The 26,840-nt window shown below is 59.1% G+C and overlaps 2 protein-coding genes across 4 annotated transcripts; one reads left to right on the forward strand and one right to left on the reverse strand.

Moving 5' to 3' along the window:
- Nucleotides 1-3,205: 3,205 nt before the first annotated feature.
- On the reverse strand, nt 3,206-6,544 carry MYCL (MYCL proto-oncogene, bHLH transcription factor). The gene is made up of 2 exons (XM_058040220.1): nt 6,040-6,544; nt 3,206-3,813 (listed from the first exon to the last, which is right to left on the reverse strand). Exons 1-2 carry the CDS (start codon nt 6,542-6,544, stop codon nt 3,248-3,250), a joined length of 1,071 nt encoding a protein of 356 aa, XP_057896203.1. The 3' UTR covers nt 3,206-3,247.
- Nucleotides 6,545-12,406: 5,862 nt separating this feature from the next.
- On the forward strand, nt 12,407-22,789 carry MFSD2A (MFSD2 lysolipid transporter A, lysophospholipid). 3 transcript variants are annotated; one of them, XR_009115540.1, is made up of 14 exons: nt 12,432-12,510; nt 13,134-13,258; nt 16,217-16,340; nt 16,475-16,553; nt 16,779-16,951; nt 17,055-17,145; nt 17,570-17,691; nt 17,957-18,040; nt 19,374-19,457; nt 20,335-20,447; nt 20,988-21,131; nt 21,293-21,469; nt 21,809-22,322; nt 22,384-22,789. XR_009115540.1 is itself a non-coding variant. In XM_058040217.1 (13 exons), exons 2-13 carry the CDS (start codon nt 13,200-13,202, stop codon nt 21,864-21,866), a joined length of 1,308 nt encoding a protein of 435 aa, XP_057896200.1. In that variant the 5' UTR covers nt 12,407-12,510; nt 13,134-13,199; the 3' UTR covers nt 21,867-22,789. The 3 variants fall into 3 exon arrangements, 1 of the variants encoding a protein (XP_057896200.1); XR_009115541.1 differs by having other exon boundaries at nt 22,393-22,789; XM_058040217.1 differs by having other exon boundaries at nt 12,407-12,510; nt 21,809-22,789.
- The last annotated feature ends 4,051 nt before the right edge of the window (nt 22,790-26,840 follow it).

Raw genomic sequence — 26,840 nt, forward strand, 5'->3', positions numbered from 1 at the left:
GCCGCTGCCCGCCCGGGATCCTCTCCCCAGCTTCCTCCGTGTGCCCCCACTCCGTGCCCTGGGTCCCCACAGCCAGCCCGGTCCCCTCCCGGTGTCCCGGGTGCCCGAACCCATCCCCACTCCCGGGCCATTTTCGGGCCCCCCGTTACCTCCCAGAGCCCCTCACGGCCTTGCCCACGCGTGGGGCTCTGCCCCGTGGTCCCTTTTTGAGGACCAGGTGGGAATGATGCTGTTGCCCTAGCAACGGGGCAAAGCATGGGGAGCGGGGCTGTTGCCATAGCAACGGGGCAGAGTAGGATGCTGGGCGGGGGCTGCTGCCATGGCAACGGAGAGGAGCGTGTTGCCGTGGCGACAGCGGCTTCCAGTGAGGCTCGTCCTTCCCATCGCCACGGCAACAGGAGGGGATGGGGAGCGGGCGCTGTCCCCGTGGCAACAGCGGGGAGGGAGAAGGGGAGCCCGTTGCCATGGCACCTCCGCGGCGCTGCTCTCCCTGGCAACACGCATCCCTCGCCATGGCAACAGCGAGAGGGAGGCTGCGGGCCGGGGGGGTGCGGGCAGCCGGCCCCCCTCGGCAGGGAAGGGATTATTGCCGCCTCGGGAAACTGTCCTAAAAATTTGCCAGCCCAGGCGTGAAGGCGGCATCGTGCCCAGAACACCCCCGGGCCAGCGCAGGGATGGGAGGGAAATGTGGTGGGCAAGCAGGAGTGGTTTGGGGGGTACAGCAAAGAGCAGGGTGTTAGCAGGGCAGCGTGCATTAAAAAAAAAATAACAAATTCAGGCCCTGGCAGTGCAGACTTGTGATGATTGCAGCTGACACTCACAAATTGCAGTGCTGAACAAGCGAGAAGGAAAGCCCTGTGTGCTTATTTTCTTCACTTCACAGCACTGTCAGTCTCCTTCCCTCATCCTGACCGTGACAATATGAGAGGAGACACGTGCTCCAGTAACCAGGGAAGTTTCAGGTAGATGCACACGAATGCAGGCTTTAGGCAGGAGAACTCAAAGGTGTTTACAAACTGCAGCTCGGTCCTTCAGTTTGCTTTGGGCTTTGGGGACATGTCCTGCTCAGGCTCAGGCTGTGGATGTGCTCATCTGCACTTCCAAGAAAGATAATTAATGATTTAAACTTCCTAGGTACCTTCAGCACAAAAAGAAAAAACCCAATTTGTTTAAAACCTTCTCACGGGGGTCACCTTGAGCTGAGAAAGGAGGAGAGACTGCGAGTGTGAGTGTCACAAAACCACAACAAAAATAAACCGTTTGTGGGGCTGCTGCATCTGGGCTGCGCCTCCTGCGCATGGGCGAGGTGTCAGATTTAGGTCACCCCGCTCCCTGGTTAAGCTGTGGGTCACGGGAGCACCTTTTAATGCAGCTCTGAAAGGCTGTGACACCGTGTGATGCAACACAGAGCGTGAAACGCTGCTGGAAACCAAGGGGATGGGTGTTTTAAGGGCTGCTGTGTGGCACCATTGCTGTTTAAGGCTGGCTTTCCCCCGGTGATCGAGGCTCCAGCAGCAGCTCCTGGCTCCTGAGTCCTCAGCAGTAACACAATCCCACATCCCTCCTGCATTTAGAGTCAGGCTTTTGCTGCCAGGACAAAGGAAACCCAAACGTGTCAGGTTTGGGGGCAGCAGGGGGAACACACATATATATAATTTCACCCACTTGGCAGGTCTGGGACGTGGAGCTCCCTGCAAGTGAGGGGATTGCATTCCCCTCTCCCTATAGGGTTACTGCCAGACACAGCCCCAGCCCCTGACCCGTGGGGCAGCGATCACCCCACACCCCCTGCCCCAAACCCCATCGGGGGGGGTTTCAGTTACATCAAAGCCTTCTCCCAGCCCAGCCTGGGCTCTCTGCCCTTCCTTGCCACTAAAACCACTTAAAAGGAGGAAAAATAATCCAGGGGATTCATTTCCCTGGCCCCGCCACCACGACCACTTCTTCTTCAAGGGCAGGGAGAAAACCAGGACAAAGAGCTCAGTCTTGGTGCAGCTGAGCCTTGGGGAAAAAAAATAGATTAATTTTTATTAATGTCCAGGACACCCCAAAAACCAGGGGCCAGAGCAGCCTCCCCCCCCAGGAGCAACAAGGTGATGCATGGAAACCCACAGCATGGAAAAAGCCAACCCAGGCTGTTGCAAACTTATTTATTTATGAAGTATGAGGTAATGAAGAAAGTGCTAAATCCAACCAGTGTTAACTCTAACAGTTCTCAGCAGGTCAGCAGGGACCCCAGGGTGCCATCCTGTGGGACCACCCCTGCCAGCACCCCTGGGAGGGGACAGGGGACTGTGCCACCCCCATACCCCCCCAGACTGGGCAGCAGGAGGGCACAGGGAAGGCAGAGCAGCCCCCAAGGCTTTGCTGGGGATTTTAAGTGGCTGCTGGTGAAAGAGAACTCACAAAGGTGGGAAAAGGGGTCACAAGGATGCTCACGAGGGTGGGAAAGGGATAAAAATTCCCTGTTATTGCAAATGGGTGGTTTGGAGAGCTGCAAGGGGGGTGAATGGCCTCTGCGAGGACTCAGCCCCTTCCTGATCTCCCTAAAGTGCAGCAGGACTGAGCCCTCCCCCACAGCAGGAAATCCCCCTTTAAAAAAAAAAAAAAGTTTTTATATATTTATATATATATAAAAAAGCAAACTCTTTACCAAATACTTCTCAAAAAAGTGGTACAAAAATACAGTATAAAAACACAGCCTCCAGTATAAGACTCGCAGTTACAGCAGCAGAGTTTCTAGAACATAAAAATCCAGGACCAGCTACTGCGTGAAGTGACACAGGGAAGTGAGGTACGGTCCAGCCGAGCCAGGGGGTGCTCTGAGAGGCACATCCTGCCATCAGCATCCAGGGGATCTCTCCAGAGGTGAGCGCCGTGCTGGGCTCTGGGTCTGCCTGATTCCAGGAGCCCAGGCAGATGTGGTTGCTTGGGGTTTTTTAGGGCTGGTGGATGCCCAGGGTCAGCTCCCAGCCATGCTGTTGGTGGCAGATGGCAGAGAGGGGGAATAAATTTGAGCTCTTGCACTGGAGCAGTCACTGAGGAAACTTCACAAGGGAAATCTTGGAACACCCAATGCCAGGAACCAACCCCGGGTAGGTGACGCTGTCGGGGTCGCTGCTGTGGACCCATTCCCACGTGCTCCAGCCCCCGTGGCCAACAGTTCCACAAGCAACCAAAAAATTTAAAAAAAAAAATGTGCAAATTGAGAAGGAGCTGGGGGTTTGTGGGGACCAGGATGGGGGTGCTAGTGCCCCTTAAGGTGAGCAATCCGTTTGAGCAGCTGGGTCTGGCGCAGCTGCAGCTGCCGCTTCTCGGCCGCCATCCTCCTCTCGGCGCTGATGAGGGACTGCAGGTACTCGGAGGATTTGCTCAGGATCACCACTTTGGGGGTCTTGGGGCAGCTGGCCAGCCCGGGCACCTGGTCCCTGAGGGCCAGGAAGCGCGAGCGCAGGTCGTTGCGCCGCTTGCGCTCCAGGAAATTGTGGTTTTTCCTCTTGGCCACGTCCTCGCTGTCCGAGCCGGGGCTGCTGCTGGCTTTGGGCAAGCCGGGCTCGGGCAGGGGCACGGCAGGGGTGGGCTCCACGCTGCTGGGGGGTTCATCCTGCTCCTGGTGCTGCTGGGGGGACTCGGGAGGCGGGCAGGGCTCCGGGGGCGAGCGGGCGGCGTAGTTGTGCTGCTGCTGGTGCACGGAGATGTGGAAACGCTTCATGCAGGGGTCCAGGGGGTCGGCACGGAGCGTGATGGTGACCGGCTTCCTCAGGCTGAGGGATTGCCTCTTGTCCACCGTCACCACGTCGATCTCTTCACCTTCTGCTCCCGTGGAAAAGAAAGAAAAAAATCCCTGTCAGTCACCTTTTGTCACCTTCCTACAGCTCCCTGGAAAATGTCCCCGCTAAAGTTTGGTCGTGCACTGCAAACTCTGCGACCTCCAGAAGCCTTCTCCCAGCCCAGCCTGGGCTCTCTGCCCTTCCTTGCCACTTAAAAGGAGGAAAAATAGAAATCCAGCAGGGATTGAGTGATTTAAGCGCCCCTTCAATACCATCCCGTAGGAAGGAGCGGAATTCCCTCCCTGTTTCATGCGCCTGGTCCCCCAAAAATGGACTGGGGGGCTTTACTTCCACCTCACTTCAGCACCAGGAGCAACATGTGTTCATCATAAAGGATCATCAGGAAAGAAACACCCGAGGTGGGGGGAACTGGAGGAGCAGGATGCTGGGACAGCCTGGTTCCAAAGTTCATCCCGGTCGGGCGCTTTCATGGCCCATTGGAATTGTAAATGAGGGATATAAGGGCAGAAGTAGCCTTTGTTCCCCTCGGCTGCAGCTTCCCACCTCGCTGACTTGCTACTTTTCACAAGCGATAAAGCCCATTCAGCGCCGGCGTCCCGGGGACAGAGGGGACAATCCCCCGCTGTGCAGGGAGGGAGCGAGAGGTGAAGAGGTCCCTACAGCAGCCTCTGAACCTCAAAGGCATCTCAAGCCCCGGAACAGAAAGACCTAAATAAGGCATAATTGGTCCCATTCTGCCTGTTGGCACTGCTGTTGTCCCATCCCAGTGGCTTTGGGGACAGCGAGGTGAGCAGGCTCCAGACACATCCGCTGGGATTGCTCTCACTTTAGGGGATGGGCCTCCAGCTTTTTTTTCCTAAGTTTTGGGGGAAAACACAGCCACTTGCTAAAGGTTGAGATGCTCAAACCCTCACCAGCATCGTGGGCAGAGGCCTGGCCCTACTCCCCTGTGAGAGTGCCAGTTTTGGGCTTCCTGATAGTGATCCCAGCCGATCCCCAAACCCTCCAGGCTTTGGGGTTCATCCAGGAAGCCCAAACCCCCCGATATTGGAGCTCCAGGGCTTGGGGACACTCATCAGTGTCACAACCCCCGTACACACACACACACGCTCATTAATAAAAACTCATCCCGCCTAGCCCCGCCTCCCGCTGGCTCCCATTGGCTGTCCCACGGGGCCGGCCGGCTGTTCTGCCATCCCATTGGTCCGCGCTCCCGTCCATCAGCGCTGCCGCTCTCATTGTTTGCAATCTGTTGCTTTTTGTTCGGCGCCCACGTGGCGCGGCCGGACCCCTCCGGGACCCCCTCGGTACCGGGACCCCCGCGGCATCCCCGCGGCCCCCGGAGGCCCGCGCATATTTGGGTTAAGCCTCTTAACGCCCGCGACCTGGCTTACAGTGCCCGGGCTCCTAATGGCATTAAGCCCCGCGCCGTGACTCACCGGCGCAGGTGGCGGCCACCGAAAGATTTATTAACGGGGTCACGGCACCGCGGCCGCGCTCCCACGGCAGCTCCGGGAGCCACGGAAACAACGCGCGGGCCCCGGCGGGGCTGCGGGGCTGTGCAGAGCCGCAGGGTGTTTGTAAATAACACCGAAAATTGGGGGGGAAATAGAGAGATGCGGGGCAGCGGCACCGCACTGCCCTTGTGGCGAGCTCGGGGGTGAACCCCGTGTGAACACCGGCACGCACCCCACGCGGGACAGACAGACAGACGTGCCCCGGGGCTGGGCTGGGACACGCCACAAGCGGGGCGGCTGTTCCTGCCCGTCCTACCGAGCCGCCGCCCCGGGGGACGCGCCGCTGCTCCCGGACCTGCTGTCCCCAGGGCATAGTTTGCCTTTTGTCCCGAGGGAAGCGCGTCCCGGGTGGGCCGTGGGAGGAAGAAGAGGGAGCGGCCGAATTCCCGGGCCGGGCAGAGCGCGGTGCGGCGCTCAGAGCCCCAAAGTTCGCACGGCGAGAAGCAAACTTGCCCTTCAACCTCCCCGCGAGGTTCCCGTGGGGCCGGGAGCAGGGAAAGGGAGCTCCAGACCCCCACGCGAGAACCGGAGGGAGCCCCGAGAGGGACGGGGGGTTGCGGAGCAGGAACCCCGCGGGGAAGGGGAACGGCCGAGCCCGCTTTGTTCGTGGGGCCGGGACCGGGGCTCGCTCGGAGGCTCAACAAAGGCGCAGCCGGGCTGGGAGGCTCCCTGCACACACACACACACATGTGCGGACACGCGTGTTCCCCACGCCGGGCTCCAGCTCTTACCGGAGTCGCTCTGGCCCTCGGAGCCCGAGGACGCGGGGATCTTGCTCTCGGCCAGCGGGCAGAGGAACACGGCGGCGGGATCCACGCACTCGCTGACGGAGCTGCCCAAGCCCAAATCCTGCGCGAAGGACGGCTTGTGCGGCGTGGCTCTCTGCGTGCCCGTGGAAAGTTTCTCTGTCATCGCCTTCTCCAGCCTCTCCCGCGCCGAGAAGCCGCTCCACATGCAATCCTTGAGGATGAACGCGCTCAGGTTGCCGAAGATCTGCCCCGTGCCTATGAGATACTCCGGCTCTTCCCCAGCCAGGCAGTACCGAGAGAGCCATCCCGGCCTCTCCTCCGGCCCCGAGCATCCCCCCTTGTCCCCGGGAGTACCCAGCGGGGACAGCGGGGGCGTGGGCACCAGCTCGAACTTCTTCCAGATGTCCTCGCTGGGCGCCGTGGAGCGGTGGAAATCCTCCAGGGCGTCGTGATCGTAGAAGTAGTGCTGGTACGAGTCAAACTCCATCTCGGCTCGCTGGAGAAGGGGGTGGCCGATGGGAGAACGGGCGCTCAGGAGAGGGGCAGCCCCAGGGATGAGGGGGGACCCCCACCCCGGCGCCAGCCCCCGAGCCGGGACCGCGGGCGCATTGTTCCCCCGCTCTTATAGCCCGGCCGCCGAGCCCGGCCCCGCCCCCGCCAATCGCAGCGCGGGGATTTGCATAAAGGGCGTGGTCGTGCTCAGAGCCCCGCCCCCTGTGGGATACAGCGAGGGGGTCGCGCTGTCCCCCCGGTGTCGCTACCGGGGATGCTCGTGGGGTTGTGGATCGGCAGCCCCCCCGTGCGCTGGGCTGGGGGCTCCTCGCTGCCCCCGGGGGCTCCCAGCGCCGTGCTTGGCCCCCCAGGAGGGGCAGGGTTTGGGGGATCCCCCTCTGCAGCCGCTGGGGAGGGACACGCAGCTGTGCCACCAGCCCGAGGATAAGGGCAAAGCCAGCTGGGGAAGAGGGGACAAGTGACAAGGAGGCATCACCTGCTGGCCGGGATGGTTTCTGAGGGCTCTTTCTCATCTGCTTGGCTGCCACCCCACCGCAGCTCGCAGCACAGGCAGGAGAATGGCTCAGCATGGGCAGCACGGGGGTCGCTCAGTGCTCGTGTCCAGCTCAGGGTGCCACCCTGGATGCCACCTGGAGACATCCCCACTCCTCCCCAAAGCCCTCCCAGCTGGGAGCATTTCCCCCCTGAATGGCACCAACTGCGGCAAAAAGCTGGCTGGAACAAGGACACCAGAAAAACAGGGCTGGGGGACAAAGTGCTCATGAGGAACGAGGTCTGTGCACAGAGGAAGGGCCGTGGAGGGGTTGGGGGCCCCTGGGGATGTCAGGAGCCACGGGCTGGAGGGAAGTTGGGGTGTCTGGGACACGCACAGCTCCCACCAGCAGCATTTTGGCTGCGCAGCACAGGATGCTGCATCTCCCCAATGCCAAGTTCCTCCTAGAAAGGGCAATAAATGTTGTGAAAACACAGCGGGGCTTTCCCCCCTGCGCTTAATTGCTACCCACACGCACGGAGGTACAAAGTCCAGTCTGAACCAAGAGATTCCCCTCATGGAGTGTGTGAACCCACTTCAGCCCCAGCATCCTCCTTTCTCCGCCCAGATTGTGGATGAGGCCACCGGATTTACCCCAGCCGGCAGCCTTGGGGGGACTGGGAGGACTGGGAACTGGTACCCGGGGTGCAGCGCCAGGCCTGGAGACAGAAAACTGTCCCAGCACAGCCCGTTATAGCCCAGGTCAGCCCAGCACTGCAATGCTCTTCATGGACCAGCACAGCCCAGTAAAGCCCGGAGCAGTCAGTTCAGTGCAGCCCGGCACAGACAAGCCAAATCCAGCCCAGTCGGGTCCACCACAGCTGCCCTCGGTTCCCCCCGGTTCCCCCCGGTCCCGGTCCCGTCCGCCGCCACCGGCGTGCACCGGGCGCCACCTGCCGGGCCCCGGGAGCAGCGCCCGTGGGGCGGCGGGGACGGGGACGCGCGGGTGGCACCGCAGCGGGCACCCCCCGCCCGGGGACAGCGCTGCCACCGCTCCATGCCTCAGTTTCCCCATTGCCGGCGGGCACTGGGCGGGCAGAGGAGCAGGGCTGGCGGCTGTCCCGGTGTGTCCCGGTGTGTCCCGGTGTGTCCCGGTGTGTCCCGGTGTGTCCCGGGGCAGCTCCAGCCCTTCCCTTGCTGGCTGCGGGCTCGACGGACGCTGTAAAGCTTTGGGAAAGTGCTGGCCCAGGGCTGGGGTTTCTCAGTTCTGGGGTCCCCGCCATGGCCACAGCGCCCTAAATGCTCTCCTGGTCCTTCCAGAGCAGACCTGAGCATCCCAGGGCTGCCTCGGGATGGGGCAGGAGCTGCGGCATCGGGAATCCGCGGCATCGGGAATCCCGGTGGGATCGGGAATCCCGGTGGGATCGGGAATCCGCGGGATCGGGGATCCCGGTGGGATGGGGCAGGAGCCGCGGGATCGGGGATTTGCGGGATCGGGAATCCCGGTGGGACGGGGCAGGAGCCGCGGCATCGGGGATCCCGGTGGGATCGGGAATCCCGGTGGGATGGGGCAGGAGCTGCGGGATCGGGAATCCGCGGCATCGGGGATCCCGGTGGGATCGGGAATCCGCAGGATCGGGAACCCCGGTGCTCTCCGGGCTGATGTTCCCTCTGCTCTCCAATCTCAGCTCTGCCCCCAGTCCCCACGCTGGAAGCCCCGGGCGTGTCCCCAAGGTGTCGCCAGCCGCAGCCCTGCCACCTCCGGGCTGCTCCTGCCCTTCTCCCTCCCTGGGAAGCGCGGGTGAAGTTTTCTCTTCTCCCTTGGGATACAAATCGCGCTGCACCGAGGGCAGGGACTGAGCGGCCGCACGGGTTTGTGCTGTGCCAGCCCCTGCAGTGACAAGTGGCCATGGCTGGGGACACAGCTGGCGCTGTCCCCCGTTCCAACAGGAACACAGCCTCCTGCAGCCTATAGCGCCCGGCCACGTCTCCTTCCTCCCTCCTTTCCTTCCTCCCGCGGCCTCCGGCACGGCCCCGGCTTTTCCCAGGAGCCGCTCCGGGCTCCGAGGGGCTCTGGATGCTTTGAAGGTGCAGGAGCAGCGCCGGGAAGAGCCGGAGCCCTTTGATCCCAACCTCTCCAGCGCTGGGCAAACAGCCCCGAGAGCCGGCGGCTGTGCAAACAGGGGGTGTGTGACAGCCCCGGGGGCTGTGGGGACAGCGACAGAGGGACAGGATAACCCTGGCTGTGCCCCCGGTGCTGGCACAGCCCCCAGCCAGCGCTGAGTGCGTGTCCCCGGTGCTGGCACAGCCCTGGAGCTGCCCTGGCCCTGCTGGCGGCTGGCACAGCTCCACACATGATGCAAGGGCAGCTCCTGGTGGCCCTGTGCCCTTTGGATCCCCACTTCCAGCAGGGCTGGGGTTTGAAGCCGCAGAGCCCAGAGGGCTCCCCCAGGGTGGGCAGCCACCCCCAGAGCCTGGCAGGGGTCTCAGGGGTGTCCTGGGCTCTGTCTCTGAATGTCCCCGTGACCGTGTTCATAGCAGTTTTAGGATGAGGGAAGAGATGAGGATCTGACTCCATGTTTCAGAAGGCTTGATTTATTGTTTTATGATATATATTATACTAAAACTATACTAAAAGAATAGAAGAAAGGATTTCATCAGAAGGCTGGCTAAGAATAGAAAAAGAATGGAATGATAACAAATCTTGTGGCTCAGACTCTCTGCCCAAGCCAGCTGACTGTGATTGGCCATTAATTAGAAGCAACCACACAAGACCAATCCCAGATGCACCTGTTGCATTCCACAGCAGCAGATAACCATTGTTTACATTTTGTTCCTGAGGCCTTTCTCAGGAGGAAAAATCCTAAAGAAAAGATTTTTCATAAAAGATGTCTGCGACATGTCCCCATCCCACTGCAGCCTTCGAGCCACTCTGCCATGCCCATGGGAGCCTTGGATGCCCAGGGAGGGAGCAGAGGTTGTGCCAACACATCTTGGCCTCGTCTTGTCCCCTTGTGACATGTCACACGTAGCCCTGCAATGAGTCCCCTTTGTCCCCAAGAAGCTGTTGGGCAGCAGGCACAGAGTCTGGCTGGAGGTTTGCAGAACGCCACCCCAAACCCCTTGGGCTGCAGGAACAGCACTAAAAACCGCCCAGCCTGGCAGGGAGGGCACAGTGGCCAGGGTCACATCATCCCCAGCTCCCTGGGAGTGCAGGGAAAAGGAGGAGAGAGGAAAATGCACCATTGGTTCCAGCCCTGCCGCCTCCTCCTTTTGTCACTGTCACTCCCTGCCCGACAGCAGGAGGTGCCCCGAGCCCTGGGGAAGCTCTGTGCTGTCAGCAGTGCTATCCCCACCCTCAAACCCCCAAAAGCTCTGGGATCACCCTGGGCTGGCTGCCCCCAAGCCCACGCTCCCTGGCAGGGCTGGCCCAGCCTGGCAGGGCTGTCTGGTTTCGGGTGCTCTCACACTTGCTCAGATCCTGCTCCAGGCTCTGCCGGATGTGTGACAGTGTGGGTGGCAGCAGGGATGGCATCCTGCGCTGGAGCCCCCACCCTTCCATGTCCCCAGGGCAATAATTTGGGTCCTATCCCCCAGGAGGCCCCAGTGGTGTCCCCAGCCAGGCTGGTGTGGTGTCACTGAAGTGGTTCTGGTGACCCTGAGTGGCCCAACCCCATCCACCTGTGGGTCCCGAGTCCCCAGGCATGGCAGGAGCTACTGCAGGGACACCCCCGTTGGGGTATGCCCTTGGTGGGTCATTTATCACCATGAGGAACCCCCAGAGCATCTGCCCCGAAGGAAGGGCTCAAATCCCCCACAGGAAATTGTGCAATAGCAGATCTGGGGGAGAAAATCCTCCTAATCCAGGGAAATCCTGCTCTGTCTACTTCTCCCGTTCATATGCAAGGCTGGGCTCCCCTATCTGTGCTCTTTCTGCACAATCTCTGTCCCAAAGGCCTCTCTTTGTTCCCCCAAAGCCCTGATTGCCCAGGAGCTCTGCTCAAGGACAGGAATGCCAAAAGCATTCCCAGGAGCTGAGGAGCCCCTGGGACAGAGGGAACAGAGTAATGGGGCTGGGGTCACACACGGTGGAGAGTTTGGTCCCTAGAGCATGGCCAGGTGCCACCACAGCAGTCCCCTCTGCTCCTGGGCAAGAGATTTTCCCTGAGGAAAAGAGAAACTTTATCCACTCCTCTCCTGTTTCAGAGTATTTCGTGTCACTGATTTGGGATGGAGGTCCATGTGGCCATCCAGCCAGGGGGACACTGAGTGTCCCCTGCATCCTTTGTAGCAGGGCCTGTCGTGACAGGACACGGGGCTTAAACTGAAAGGGTTTTAACTGATGGTTTAAACCGGAAGAGGGGAGATTTTGGTGAGATATACAGACAGTTTTTAACGATAAGGGTGGTGGGGCACTGGCACAGGCTGCCCAGAGAGGCGGTGGATTCTCCATTCCTGGAAGTGCTCAAGGCCAGGGAGGATGGAGCTCGGAGAACCTGGCTGGGAGGTGACAGGAGATGGGCTGTAAGGCCCCTTCCAACCCAAACTGTTCTGCCTTTCTGAGGGATGAAGGGCAGGGACGGAGGGATGGGATGGAGTAGGACGGAGGGATGAATAATGAGGGGATGGAGGGCAGGGATGGAATGGGGGGCTGGGAGATGAAGAATGGGGGAATGGAGGGTTGGGGTGGAATGGGGGGCTGAGGGATGAAGGGCAGGGATGGAGTGGGGTGCTGAGGGATGACGAATGGGGGAATGGAGGGCAGGGATGGAGTGGGGGGCTGAGGGATGACGAATGGGGGAATGGAGGGCAGGGATGGAATGGCGAGCTGGGGGATGAAGAACGGGGGAATGGAGGGCAGGGATGGAATGGGGGGCTGAGGGATGAAGGGCAGGGATGGAGTGGGGGGCTGAGGGATGACGAATGGGGGAATGGAGGGCAGGGATGGAATGGCGAGTTGGGGGATGAAGAACGGGGGGATGGAGGGATGTGGGACAGACAAGAGACAAGGAAAGCACCGGGACACAGGGACGGGAAGCCCGGGAAGGGCCAGGACAGAAAGAGGAGGCGGAGGAGGAGGCGGGGGGGGGTGGGGGTGGGGGCGGGCCGGTCCTGCCCCTCTCGGGGCGGGTCCCCCCGGTACAAGGGCGGTCGGGCGGGCCGGCGCTCGCCCCATTCATCGCGCACGGCATGGCCGGGGGCGGCGGCGCGGAGCGGCCCGGGGCCGGGGGGCTCCTGCCGCCCGCGCTCCGCCAGCACCGCCGCAGGGTGAGCCCCGGGGGGGTCCGGGCCGGTTCGGGGCGGGGGGCGCTGCCGGGGGGCGCTAACACCCATCCCGTTTGCAGGAGAGCCGGGAGCGGCTGTCGGTGTGCAGCAAGCTGTGCTACGCCGTCGGGGGGGCTCCGTACCAGATCACGGGCTGCGCGCTCGGCTTCTTCCTCCAGATCTACCTGCTGGACGTGGCGCAGGTACGGCCGGGCTGGAGGGCGGGATTGGCCCCGGAGCTGCGGGTCCTGGAGCCCCCGGTACCGCTTTGCCCCCGGGGATGGAGCTGCGGGGGCTTGGCAGTGCCCCGACCCCCGGGGCTGCGGGTCCGGAGCTCCCGGTGCCGCTTTGCCCCCGGGACGGAGCTGCCCCGAGCCCCGGTGCCGCTTTGCCCCCGGGATGGAGCTGCCCCGACCCCCGGTGCCGCTTTGCCCCCGGGATGGAGCTGCCCCGACCCCCGGGCGCTGCGGGTTTCCCCCGGTGTTGTTGTTGCCGTGCGGGACAAAGCGGGGTCGTGGTGGCATTTTTGGAGGGCACGGGGCCCGTCCTACGGCGGGCCGGGTTGGTGTGAAACCCAGAGGGAAGGAAAGTGTGGGAGAACCCTCTTGTGCTGGGTTTGGGGACTCGGTGCTGAGATGTGGGAATTCCACTCGGGGGTTCTGGGAGCCTCAAATCCCTCTGAAGGAAGGGGAGAGACCGAGGGACTGCTCCCAAGTGCTTGTGGGGTCACACTGGGTAGGGCTGGCATGGTCCTGAGGGGCTCAGGAAGGGCAGCTGGGAGCTGCCGAGGGTTTGCATTTCCTGACCCAAGTTCCTCCTCCTGCAGGTGGACGCTTTCTATGCCTCCATCATCCTCTTTGTGGGGCGAGTGTGGGATGCCATCACGGACCCCATGGTGGGGTTCTTCATCAGCAAAACTCCCTGGACCCGCTTCGGCCGCCTGATGCCCTGGTAAGAGCAGCTGGCAGCGCCCTGCATTCCCTGCCTGCTGTGTCACAGCCCTTCCAGTCAGCTCCGGGTATCTCCTGGCATGTGGCAGTGCAGGGCAGGTTGTGCTGACGCCCTGGCTCGCCCAGGTGTGGTGCCAGGAGCTCCAAAAAGCCCCAGGTGCCATTGACAGCCGGGTGGCCTCGAGTTGGTGCCTGTTGCTCTTGCCGGGCCTGGCTGACCTAAATGTCACTGCACCTGCAAGCTCCAGCGTGGTGGACTTTGTTCCTGTGGTGCTGTGGTGGCAGCCAGAGCAGGTGGCACCACGGGGAGGAGGGTTGGGGGTGTGTGTGACAGGTCTGTGCTGGTGGCTGACAGTCACGAGAGCAGGGAAACAGCTGTGCTGGATCTGGGCGTCTGCGCCGGGCGCTCCCTGTGCCCTTGGCTGCAGCGATGGGCTTTGTGAGCCCTCACGTGGCTCAGGACATCCCTGGACACCTGTTCCTGCACGGGATGTGGAGCTTTAATGCCTGAGCAGGGGACGGGGTGGCTAAAATAACCCCGTGTGCCCGTGGGACGGCCGAAACACAGCGAGGGTGAGCACGGGGGGAGTGAGTGGAGCTGCAGGGCCGCAGTGCTGTGCCCCACAGAATTATACCCTCTGCTTCCTGGCTTTCCTGGAATAGCTCTGGCAGCAGCAGCAGCAGTAGCAGCAGGCAGTTGTTGGAGGCAGGCTGCACACGCGTGGCCTGAAATAGCTCCAGCCTGCCTGCAGCGGGGTCTGGGGTCCGGAGATTAGCGCGGGGCAGGCTGGGCGTGGGGGGCAGCCAGGGGACGGCTCCGCTCGCCCTAATCTCCAGGCAGGGGGTGGGACTGAAGCGGCCGCATTCCTCCGAGCGGCTCCTGCTTCGTTAAAATTAGCCAGAGCTCTTTCTGCTAGCGCTGGGCCCCACGGCTCGCTGCTATTGTGCATGGCTCAAGGGCTGCCCGCTGAGCCCTGTTTGGATGGAGCCGAGCTGATTTTAAACCTCTTAAACCCCAGGTTTTTCTGGCTCTGCCGGCCCCAGGCTGGTGTGGCTGCCTCAGTTTCCCTGCGTGCAAAGGCAGGAGCTGCAGGCACTGGGGTGGTCTCAAGGCCTGGCCCCGGCCCTCAACACCTGCGAGGCGACCCCGATCTGTGGCACCAAGCCCAGCTGGCTGCGGCACAAAGCTTGTGGCTGTTCCATTCCTTGGAAGGGAGAGGACACCTTCCCTGAGGGCCACCACCTCTCTTCCTTTCAGCCCTCTTCTCTTTGAAACGCATTTTTTGGCGCATTTCCATCCACCAGCTCATCCACACCGTCTGCTTCCTCCTTTCCCCCCAGCCTCGTGGATGTCACCCCATGCCCAGCTCCGGGCTGGGATCCTCATTTCCGTGACCGCAGCGGGCTTGCCGCTGCCTGAGCCGTTTCCTTGAGGTGTCTGTGAGTGAGGAACCCCTGGCCTTGACCTTTTCCAGCCGTTTTCCAGCAGCTCAGGCCCGGCTGGGAAGGGGCGTGCGAGCGGCACAAAGGAACACACCATGCAGCGGGGCCAATGAGCGCCGGGGCACGTCACAGCCGCCTCCGACTCCTTAATCACCTCGCCCTGGGTCAGGGGTTACTCTCAGTCACTGCACAGCCTGCCAGGAGCTGTGGTCAGCCCTGGCTGGGGCTCAGCTGCCCCGTGCTGGGGGGAATTGGCGCATCTGACGCTCATGGGATGGCCGGCGTGACGCCGCTCGCTTCTCTCCTGGTGCTTTCATTCAGCTTTTGGCGCTGCGTTTCCCTCTGCTCCACGTATGGGAGGGCAGATAAGCGGCAGCAGGAGGGGCTGGAGCTGCTGGCGCTTTCCTCCCCCCTCCTTCCCCTGCAGGAGTGACGTGGGTGTGGAAAAATGTGCATGTGCTGGGTCCTGTGCAGCCTCTGTCGCTGCTCTCCATCCGCGGAGTTTCTGTTTCTCGCTCTCGCCGCTCCCTCCCCGACTCTCACTTTAAGCTTTGTGTCCTGTACGTCAGCCCAGGCGGAAAGGTCTTGGAAAGATCTCGCTGTACCCTGGCAGGGAAGGGCCATGAGTGGCTCTGTCCCATGTCCAGGTCTGCTGGACTCGCTCCAGGACCTCACAGGCTCTGTCCTGGGGTTTGTGGAGCGCAGGGTGCTCACAAATCTCCCAGCAAAATCCATCTTCTAAACAGATGTGGGTCTAACCTCAGCACCTGGCTGGCTTCCCTCCTTCCTGCTCCCCTCCTCCCCTGAGGGCTGGGGGGCCCTGGGTGCCTGTGGTGTCCCTGGAGCAGGGCACAGCTGTGCCCTGGCCGTCCTGCAGCAGCACAGGGGTTATGAGAGCCGCGGGATGAAAAGAGCAGAAGCCCTTGCTGGCAGATCCTGCAGGAATTGCTGCCAAGGCCCAGCACTTGAGCAGTCCCCTCTGATCCTCTGTTGTGTTTTGCATCCCTTGTCCCTGCTCCTGCAGCTCTGCAGGCTGGGCAGAGGAGGAGGAAGGAGCCAGCCTGCTGCTGGTTTGCCCCACTGCTGCCAGCAGAGCAGGGCTGACCCCGGGAGCAGGGCCTGGGGGGCCTTGGCAGCAAGGCCAAGCTGGTGAGAGGTTTTTGGCTGCCGGGGAGCAGGGCTGAGCTGTTCCCCAGCTGCTCCCCAGCCCTTGCCAGGATCAGGGGGGTGATTACATCCTGCTGAACACAGCAGTGCTGCCTGGGGGAGAGGTCGGGCTGGGGGTGGGAGCCCAAGGCAAGAGCAGATCAATCACTTCTGTGGAAGGAGACTCCTCTGTTAGTGCAAGGAAAGCTCCTCCCTGGAACTCTGAGTCAGCTCTTGTGACCCTGTGAGACTTGAGGCTGGTTTGGATCAGCCCTGGGGCAGCTCACGAGCCCCCAGATTGGCTACCTGGAGGCCATGGGATGTGTGGGGAGAGCTGGGCTGCTCAGGCCGACACTTTGTTCTCTCATAGGATCATGTTCTCCACCCCTTTCGCCATCATCTCCTACTTCCTCATCTGGTATGTGCCAGACATCTCCACAGGACAAGTGATGTGGTACCTTGTCTTCTACTGTGCCTTCCAGACCCTGGTGACGGTGAGTCAGGCTCTGCTCACACCTGGCATAGAGGTGCCAGCCCCTGAGCTGCACAGAGGGGCAGAAACCACCCTGCCCCAGGTCCCCTGTGCTGTCACATCCTCCCTGAGCCAGTTCTCCTTGTGCCATTGCAGTGCTTCCACGTGCCTTACTCAGCCCTCACCATGTTCATCAGCAGGGAGCAGAGCGAGCGGGACTCGGCCACTGCCTACCGTGAGAGCTCCCCTTTTCCTTTTCCCCTTTCCTTTCTTCTTTTTCCTTTTCCCCTTCCTTTCTTCTTTTTCCTTTTCCCCTTCTTTCCCCCTCCTTCCTTCCCTTTTTCCCCCCTTCCCTTTTCCCTTTATCCCTCAGGGATTTGGAGCCCATTTTTCCCCTTGAAGGGCAGTGAATCCCAGCTGGGGATGCTCTGCTGTGCTCAGCGCTGGCCTCTCCCTGCAGGAATGACCGTGGAGGTGCTGGGCACCGTGCTGGGCACTGCCATCCAGGGCCAGATCGTTGGCAAGGTGGACACTCCCTGCGTGGGGAGCCCCTTCTTCTTCAGCTTGACCAACTCCTCGGTGGCCATGGAGGAGCTGAACATGACCCACGACACCGGGGGGCTCACAGACACTGTAAGCTGGGGGTGCCCTGGTGTGGGATCCCCTTTGGGGCAGGGCTGAGCCCCTTTCCCCTGGCTGAGCCCCTTCCCTGACTGCTGCTCCCTCTCTTGCACAGAGAAATGCCTACATGATTGCTGCTGGGGTCATCGGGGGGCTCTATGTCCTCTGTGCCTTCATCCTGGTGCTGGGCGTGAGGGAGAGGAGAGGTGAGGCTGGATAGGGCTTGGAATGCTCAGGATTTGTGGAAATGCTGCTGTTCCCTCCTCTCCAGGAACCTGGCTGAGCTTTTGGCCCCTCATTCGTGGCTCTCCCCGAGGAGAGGGGCAGGAGGAACTGAGTTCTGGGTCTGGGGAGGTGCTGCAGGAGGCCAGAGCTCCTCTGGGGTCTGTTAGATAACCTTTATCTCAGCCATTTTTGGCTGGCCAAGGTTGCCAGTGCCAACCAGGGCATCCCGGGGGGATGTGATATCCAAACTCGTGTCCTTCCCTCTCCCTGCTTATCCTGGGGGAATCAGCTGCTCTGTGGGGCTGTGTGTGGACAGGGGTTCTGGAGGGTGCTGAGCAGCAGGATGGGGCACCCTGGGTGCTGTTTTTGGGGGGCTCTAACGCTGGGCTGGTCTCTGCTCCCCAGAGTCCTGTGAGCTGGAGTCGGACGAGCCTGTCTCCTTCTTCCAGGGGCTGAAGCTGGTGATGAACCACCGGCCCTACATCAAACTCATCGCCGGCTTCCTCTTCACCTCGCTGGCCTTCATGGTGAGCTGGGGACAGGGGACAGGGAGCAGCACTGGGGGTGGCTGTGGGGACCATCCCAGGGGCTGGGAGCACATGGTGGGTGAGCCGGAGCTGCCCCGGGCAGGAGGAAGAGGATGTGGCCTCGTGCCCTCAGTCGATGGCTCAATGGCCGCTTTCTTCCCTGTCTGGGCTGGGAGTGTGGCTGTGTGAGGACAGACGTGTTCCCCCTGACCCCTGTCTGTGCTGTGCTGGGGGTGTGACTGTCCTGCCTGTGCCTTTCCCACAGCTGCTGGAGGGAAACTTTGCCCTCTTCTGCACCTACACCCTGGGCTTCCGCAACGAGTTCCAGAACATTCTGCTGGCCATCATGGTGGGTACCTGCAGCCCGTGGGGGGCTCCCTGGGGGCTGGCATGGCCTGAGGGACAGGGACAGTGATCCCCTGGCACAAGGGCAGGGAGGAGAAGCTGCCAAACGTCCTGCAAGGGCTGGATGGGTTGGCAGGAACAACAGGGCCCTTGTGCCCGTGTGAGCAAGGCCACAGATGGGGGACACCAGGAGCCTTGGGGGCCTTTTGTGCAAACCCTGCCACTTGTGTCCCTCCCCTCCCTGCTCTGAGCAAAGGATCTCAGTGTTGGCTGCCAGGAGCAGAGCAGCTCCCTGAGAGCTCTCTGCAGCTTTCCTCATTCCTGGAGGCACTTGCCAGCCTCTCCTCATGGGTGGGAAGGCCCAAGGTGCCATGGTGCCAACAGGGCCTGGCTCCTGGCCATGCTGTGACAAGATCAGGTCTGTGATGGTGTTCACGGGGGTCTTAGGATGAGGGAAGAGAGGAGGCTCTGACTCCATGTTTCAGAAGGCTTGATTTATTATTTTATTATATATATTATTTATATTATATAATAAGATCTATTTAATATATATTTATTATATTAAATGAATATTCATTCTATTATTTATATATTATTAATATATTTTATATATTTATTCATATTATTAGATAATATATAAAGTATTATATATTAAATATATATTATATAATATATATTAAATATAAATATTATATCAAATATGTCTTTATTATATTATTTATCATGTATTTATCATTATATTGTTTATATATTATTAGTGTATATCTAATGCATATTTATTTTTATTATATAATATGTATAATTTATTTTCGATTATATTTTATTAAATATATATTATTAAATATTAAAACTATACTAAAAGAAAGGATTTCATCGGAAGGCTGGCTAAGAATAGAAAAAGAATGATAACAAAATACTGAGTCTGAGCCAGATGACTGTAATTGGCCATTAATTAGAAACAACCCCATGAGACCAATCCCAGATGCACCTGCTGCATTCCACAGCAGCAGATAATCAATGTTTGCATTTTGTTCCTGAGGCCTCTCAGCTTCTCAGGAGGAAAAGTCCTAAGGAAAGGGTTTTCCATAAAAGCTGTCTGTGACACAGGTCCCCTCTCAGCCCCAGGACCGAGTCAGATCCTCCCCTGTTGGGGCAGGAGCGGTGCCAGGGCTCTGCTCTGGGGGAGGAGGACGTGGCCCCACACTCCACGTGTGGCACTGTGCCAGCCCCACCTGGGAGTGTGTGGCAATGCCAGGTGCTGGAATTGGGGTGGGAGCAGCTGGGAAGGGCCTTTGCAGCAGCCAAGAGCCACCTCCGTGACCCCTCTGTCCCCACAGCTCTCGGCCACCCTGACCATCCCCTTCTGGCAGTGGTTCCTGACCCGGTTTGGGAAGAAGAGTGCTGTCTACGTGGGCATCTCAGTGAGTGTCCCCTCAGCGTGGGGTGCAGGTGGGGATGGTCTTTACCATGTGGGATCAGCAGAGTTGCCCCAAAAGAGTTGCCCCTGCTGCTAATGCCTATTTGGTGCCTGTCCTCCTGTGGTGGTGTTGTGAGGGTCCCCAGGATGAGATGAGAGATGAGAATTTGACTCCATGCTCTCAGAAGGCTGATTTATTATATTTAATATTTATTATACTTAATATTTATTCTACTTAATATTTATTATACTTAATATTTATTATACTTAATATTTATTATATTTAATATTTATTATATTTAATATTTATTATATTTAATATTTATTTTATTAATATATTATAATAAATATTTATTATAATATTTAGCATATTATTATAAACAGCATGATAAACAACATCATTTATTTTTTAAATACAATTATTATTTTATTATTATATTTATTATATATCTTATAAATATAATAAGAAATATTTATTATATTAAAAAAATATTATATACTAAAACCTATACTAAAGAAAGAGAAAGGAGACATCAGAAGGCTGGACAGGAATGATAATAAAAACCTGTGACAGACTCAGAGACCCCAACAAAGCTGGCTGTGATTGGACATTAAATTAAAACAATTCACATGCTGGGGAAACAGTTCTCCAAATCACATTCCAAAGTAGCAAAACATGGAGAAGATGAAGTTTCCCTTCAGGAAAAAAGATCCTAGCAAAGGAATTTTTCATAAACTATGGTGACATCTGCTGCTGTGTGTGCTGTGCTGGGGCTCAGGGAGGGATCCTGCCCCTCTGGCTCCCTGCAGGGCTGGGATATGTGGGAGGGGGGAAAACCAGGGCTTCTGGGGATGCCAACCTGTTCTCTGCCCCCCTGCAGTCTGCCATCCCCTTCCTCATCCTCGTGGTTCTCCTGGACAGTAACCTCTTTGTCACCTACCTGGTGGCCGTCGCTGCTGGCATCAGCGTGGCAGCTGCCTTCCTCCTGCCCTGGTGAGTCTGAGGGGCTTCCAGAGCCCTGAAAACCCCCAGAGGGGTTTTTGGTCGTGTTTGCATCCCCATGTGGGGCTCCTGAGGGAAATGCTCTCAGCAGAGAGGGGGTGGCTGTGATGGTGCTCACAGGGGTCTGAGGGTGAGGGAAGAGATGAGGATCTGACTCCATGTTTCAGAAGGCTTGATTTATTATTTTATGATGTATATTACATTAAAGCTATACTAAAAGAATAGAAGAAAGGATTTCATCAGAAGGCTGGCTAAGAATAGAATAGGAAAGAATGATAACAAAGGTTTGTGGCTCAGCTTTCTGTCCAAGCCAGCGGACTATGATTGGCCTTTAATTAGGAACAACCACATGAGACCAATCCCAGATTTACCTGTTGCATTCCACAGCAGCAGATAATCAATGTTTGCATTTTGTTCCTGAGGCCTCTCAGCTTTTCAGGAGGAAAAATCCTAAAGAAAGGATAAAAGATGTCTGTGACAGGTGGCTTTGCTGTGCCAACCCTGGTGGTCACTGTCCCTGTCTCTGCACAGGTCCATGCTGCCTGATGTCATCGATGACTTCAAGCTGCAGCACCCCAGCTCCCACGGCCACGAGGCCATCTTCTTCTCCTTCTACGTCTTCTTCACCAAGTTCACAGCTGGGGTGTCCCTGGGCATCTCCACGCTCAGCCTGGAGTGAGTTCCTGCCTGGGGGACAGGGAGGGAGGCACTTCCCAACCTCTGGGAGGGGATTGATGGGCTCCAAACCCAGCTGTCACCCCAAAAACTCTCCCTGGTTCTGCAGGGAACCCCTGCAAACCCCATTTCTTTGTCTGAAAGTGCTTTTCTGCCCACAGCTTTGCAGGGTACCAGACCAGGGGCTGCTCCCAGCCTGACCAGGTGCACTTCACCCTGAAGATGTTGGTGTCTGCCGTGCCCGTGGGGCTGATCCTGCTCAGCCTGCTGCTCTTCAAGCTCTACCCCATCGACGAGGAGAAGAGGAGCAAGAACAAGAAAGCCCTGCAGGATTTAAGGTGAGCACCAGGCAGCGAGCACAGCCCGTGGGGGTGTGTGTGGGGGCAGGAGCAGACGGGTTGGGACACACTGGGGCTTGTCCAGGAATCCTCCAGGCCCCGTGGGCGGTGGCGTGAGGGAAGGGCTGACTTGTTTTCCCAATCCCAGCTCCCAGAGGGGTGGTGTGAAGTGTGGCAGATCAGCAGGGACCTGCCCCGGCCGCCTGTGCTGGGGTGCACACCCCACGAGGTGCTGACAATCCCTCTGGGAGCTGCTGTTCCCCAAGGCAGGCCCTGCTGGGGTGCAGCCCCGGCTCCTGTGAGTTTAATCCACGCCTCATTCCCAACTCTTTCCCCCAGGGAGGAGAGCAACAGCAGCTCCGAGTCGGACAACACAGAACTGGCCAGCATCGTGTGACCCGGGCTGGGGCTGGCTGCTCACCCTGGGCTCCCCAGGCTGGAGGAGCCGTGAGGAGCATGCACTGCCTCCAACGTGGGACCTGTGCCTGTCCTGTGCCTGGCACAGGGCCCTGGAGGTGCTGGGGGAGCATCCACTGCCTCCAACGTGGGATCTGTGCCTTGCACAGGGCCCTGGAGGTGCTGGGGGAGCATCCACTGCCCAGAACTTGGGATCTGTGCCTGTCCTGTGCCTTGCACAGGGCCCTGGAGGTGCTGGGGGAGCATCCACTGCCCAGAACTTGGGATCTGTGCCTGGCATGGGACCCTGGAGGTGCTGGAGGAGCATCCACTGCCTCCAACGTGGGATCTGTGCCCATCCTGTGCCTTGCACAGGGCCCTGCAGGTGCTGGGGGAGCATCCACTGCCCAGAACTTGGGATCTGTGCCTGTCCTGTGCCTTGCACAGGGCCCTGGAGGTGCTGGGGGAGCATCCACTGCCCAGAACTCGGGATCTGTGCCTGGCATGGGACCCTGGAGGTGCTGGAGGAGCATCCACTGCCCAGAACTCGGGATCTGTGCCCGTCCTGTGCCTTGCACGGGGCCCACAGAGCACTGGTAGTGTACATTACACACATGGTGGTGCCTCCCCAGGGCGGAGCACTCTCCCTGCTGGGCTCTGGAGGGCAGGGAAGCCCAGCCTGGGGTGGTTTTGCCAGGACCAGCCGTGCCTGGGGGTGACTGTTAGTGTACATTACACTGTGCCCAGGACTGAGCTCACCTCTGCTGTCTCTACAGAGGGCACTAATGTGGGACCTGTGCTTTTTTTACACAGCCTAATTAACTTAATGATGTAAATATGAAGCTGCTTCCTGTTTGTATATATCTGTACAGAGCCCAAACCCGAGGACCTGTTAATATTGATTTACATAAAAGTGGGGGAAGTCGGCGGCGGGTGTGAAGAATTCCTTTTTTTTTTTCACTCAGCCGGGATTTTTCACGGCTGTCAGCGAGCCCAGGGTCCCTTCAGCCACCACGGGGTGCGGGATTGACTTTTGCTGAGCCCTGGTGCAGGAATGCCATAATCCAGGCAGGAGGCTGCGCTCAGCCCCTTGCCCCCGTGCCCAACAAAGGCTCCATTATTTGCTCCTTTTCAAGAGGGGGGCGGAGGGAGGGATGAAATCAAAGTGCTGCCAGCAGGGATGGTGAACTGCAGGCTGGAAACAGGAGAGGCAGCTGGGGAGCGGAGAGAAAAGGGAGTGTGGGCTGTGGGTGACGCTCAACACGGGCAGAGCGCTGGGGAGCACTGATCTCCCTGCATATTTATACCCCCCTCTCGCATTCCCTGCTCCCACGGCACCAAGGGGGAGAGCCCTGCCCTGCCCAGTGCCTCCAGGGGCTGGAGAAAAGGGGCTGGGGGCAGCCACCTCCATGGATGGCGTGGATTCCCCAAGGGGCCAGGGCTGGTTCCTTTTGTGGGGCACGTCGGTCACGCTGAGAAGTTGAGGGCTGAGCTGAGAGTGAGGGGTCTGGGGGGGAAGGATGTGGCTCATCCTTTGTTCCACATTTGGGTGCAAAGGACAGGAGTGAGGATATGGGGGGTGGTTAAAAATAGCCGGGAGGGATCAGCTGGGAATGCTCCCAGAAAAAGAGCAGAGGGTGGGATGGGGATGAGGGATGGGAGCTGGTTTTGTGCTCAGCAGGGCCCCGTGGCCGGGGAATTTCTGGGGCAGGACAAAGCCAGCTCCCTCTGCAGCCCCTGTGCTGGGGCAGGTGGGTGGCAGGAGCATCCTCTGCAGGAGGAGGAGGAGGAGGAGGAAGGCTCAGCCACCAGAGCTCAGGGTTGTTGGGAATGTTCTGACCCTGCTCTGCTCCTGGCCAGGAGTTGTCCCAGCCCTGGCCATGACCTGGCTGCCTCTGAGGGGTGTGGGCAGTGCTGCTGCTCCAGGGCTTTCAAACATTGCTGAGAGCCTTTGTTTTTACTCAAAGACAGAAATAAGGGACACTTTATTCTTTGCCTCCTTGTTTTCCTTGCTTTTTTGGCTCTGTGGAGTTCACAAGGAGGAGTCTCTGGGTTTTTTTTCAGCCAGCCCAAGAGACTAAAACCACCCAGAGGAGCTTGAACTGTGGGCTATTCCTCACTAAGCATGCCTGCCCTGCCTGAGGCTTTGAAGAAAATGAGATGTCTGGGGGGGAAAGTGACCCTGAGAGCTGATAACCCTCAAGCCCTGGGCAGGGCTCCAGCCTGGGAGCTGGGATTGTGCCCCAGTTTGCTCACAGAGGGCTTCACTCCAAGCAGGGAGAAGAAATGAGTGGAAAAAACCACACAGGGAGGTGTTGCCTGTACCTACAGCTTCATCCACACACAGCTTGGGCATGGAGAAAATGCAGCCAGGGGCTGGGAAGCATCTCCCCGATGGCAGAGCTGCCACATCCTAAGGTGAGGGGCAGGAGGTGGAAAAGGCAGGGTGCATCTCTAGGGCTGGGCTGGAAATCAGCCCTGAATCCCACCTGAAGGGTCCCACACCCTCCTGGGCCAGCCCTGAATGTGGGGGAGCTGAGGGTTCTGGTCTGCTCTGGGGACCAGATGGGTGCAAAGGGGACAAAATCAAACAAAAAAAGCAGCACGTGAACCTGCAGAACTCCAAGGGGCAGGACTCAGCGGCTCAGAGTGGCTGCAGGGACAATTCCAGAGGTGACAACTTATTTACCCTGCAGGGTAAAAGTGGGAGTGTGAAGAGTCTCTCCCTGCAGAAGGTGAGGAATAAAGGAATAAACCCCCTCCTTACCTGCAGGAAAGGGGTAAAAACCCTGGGGTTTATCTGGCAGCAGGGTTTGTGAGAATGGATTTCCCTGGGCTTGGAAGGATCCTGGAGCAGCAGGAATCACCCAGGGCTGGTTCCAAACACCAAGCACAGGTTCCCACAGGCAGAGATGTCACCTCAGGGTCCCCAGCGGGGCTGGATCAGGGGACAGATCCAGCTCAGCCTGGGAAGAGGCAGCAGGAACGCTGGAGCAGGGCTGAGCTCAGCAGAGTTAACCCAGGGTGGTGTCACAGCTGTCCCCAGGGGTCACCCTGGCTGTGCCACCAGCCTGAGGTCACTCTCACCATCTGCAAACACGGGCTGACGTGCTTTTGGTGGGCTTTGGTTAATATTTTGCAAAAACCACTGGTCCCAAGTTTGTTAGCAGCCCCGGGGCTGCTGCACGTGGGCAGAAATGATCAGGTAGTGACGTGATATTTTTTCCTGCTGGAAAAAAATAAAAATAAATAAATCCATTTTCCCAGGAATGAAGCTGGGCTGCAGTGCTCACTCATCCCACCACGAGGGACAAAAAAACCTTTGGCTTTTTGCTTTGCTGTGGCTGCAAAAACCCCAAAGGCTGCTGTGTGAGGGAGGCTGAGATGTTTTGGACAAAACAGGGCTGAAACACGAAATAAATATGAAAAATGAAGTAAATATTCCCAGGGAGCTTGGAGAAAAGGGAGATGAGCAGCAGGGATGGAGCAGGTCACTGACACACAGCACTCCTCTATTCCAGGAGATTTTTTATTCCTTATATAACTTTTTAATTCCTCCAGGAACCACTGAGGATGACCTGGGCAGAGCAGCCCTGCTCTCCCCTTCCCCATTCTCGGGCTATTTTTTATTTCTCTCCCTGTTCTCTGGGATTTCTCCTTTCTCTCCCCACGGGTGCTGCCCACCCTGCTCTGCCGAGGCACACCTGGCTGCTTCTCCCTACAGCGACTTTTAGGATGCTGAAAAACACGATTTATTTTCTTATTATTCCTGATTTGTCTGGTGGCGATGGAGACGGGGCAGGGGGCACAGCGGGCGTGGGAGAACGAGCCGAGAAAAGCAGAAAGCAAAGGGCAGGAGGAACGACTGCAGGGACAATTCCAGAGGTGACAGCTGAGTCTATCCACCCTGCAGGAGAAAAGCGGGAGTGTGAAGAGTCTCTGCTTGCGGGAGGTGAGGAATAAAGGAATAATCCCCCTCCTTACCTGCAGGGAAAGGGCAAAAAGCCTAGGGTTTATCTGGTAGCAGGGTTTGTGAAACACCCCAGGGGTGAGGATGGATTTCCCTGGGCTGGAAGGATCGCGGAGCAGCAGGGATTGCCCAGGGCCGGTTCCAAACACCTCGAGCTGAGCCAAGCGCAGGTTCCCATAGGACAGCAGAGCCCCGCCGGTGTCACAGAGCCCCGCTGGGTGTCAGCAGAGCTCCGCCGCCGGCTCCGAGCCCCATCCCCGAGCCGTGACCATCTTTGGTAGCGCAGCCGGGCAGGAAGCGGCGCCCGCGGCTTCTCCTCCTCCTCCTCCTCCTCCTCCTCCTCCTCCTCCTCTTCTTCCTCCTCCTCCTCCTCCTTGCCAGCCTGGCAACGTGTCCCAGCCATTACCGAGACAGTGTCCCGTTCCTTCCCGGTCAATGTCCCAGCCCCTTTCGGGGACCCCAAAGCTCCTGAGGACCCCCCGTACCCCAGCAGCCCCTCCTGGGGGTGAGCAGCGCACCCGGCAGGGTCCCAGCTGGGGCTCTCGGACCCCCTCAGCCCCTCGGTGAGACCCCCGGAGCCTCCCCAGGCCCTCGGTGCGGCCCTTTGGGGGTCCCGGAGCCCCCCCAGCCCCTCGGTGCGATCCCCGGAGCCTCCCCAGCCCCTCGGTGCGGCCCTTTGGGGGTCCCGGAGCCCCCCCAGCCCCTCCGGGGGTCCCGAATCCCCCCGGGGGTCCCGAACTCGTGACCCCGCCCACACATGAGACCACGCCCATCGCCACGCCCATCGCATAATAAACCGCGCCTTCAATTCAACCCACCAATCGCAGGGCGGAATCCGCCCCGAAGCTCCACCCCTTTCGCCACACCCCTCAACTGTTCTGATCACGCCTCCGCTCCCGCCGGCCAATCGCGTAGCGGCTGTCCCGAAGCCCCGCCCCCCGCAGCGCGCCGCGCAGCGCGCCGTGCGCACATCCGGCGCGCGGGGCGGGGGCCGGAAGCGGCGGG

This window comes from Melospiza georgiana, chromosome 24, assembly GCF_028018845.1.
Source record: "Melospiza georgiana isolate bMelGeo1 chromosome 24, bMelGeo1.pri, whole genome shotgun sequence".
Taxonomy (NCBI): Eukaryota; Metazoa; Chordata; class Aves; order Passeriformes; family Passerellidae; genus Melospiza; species Melospiza georgiana.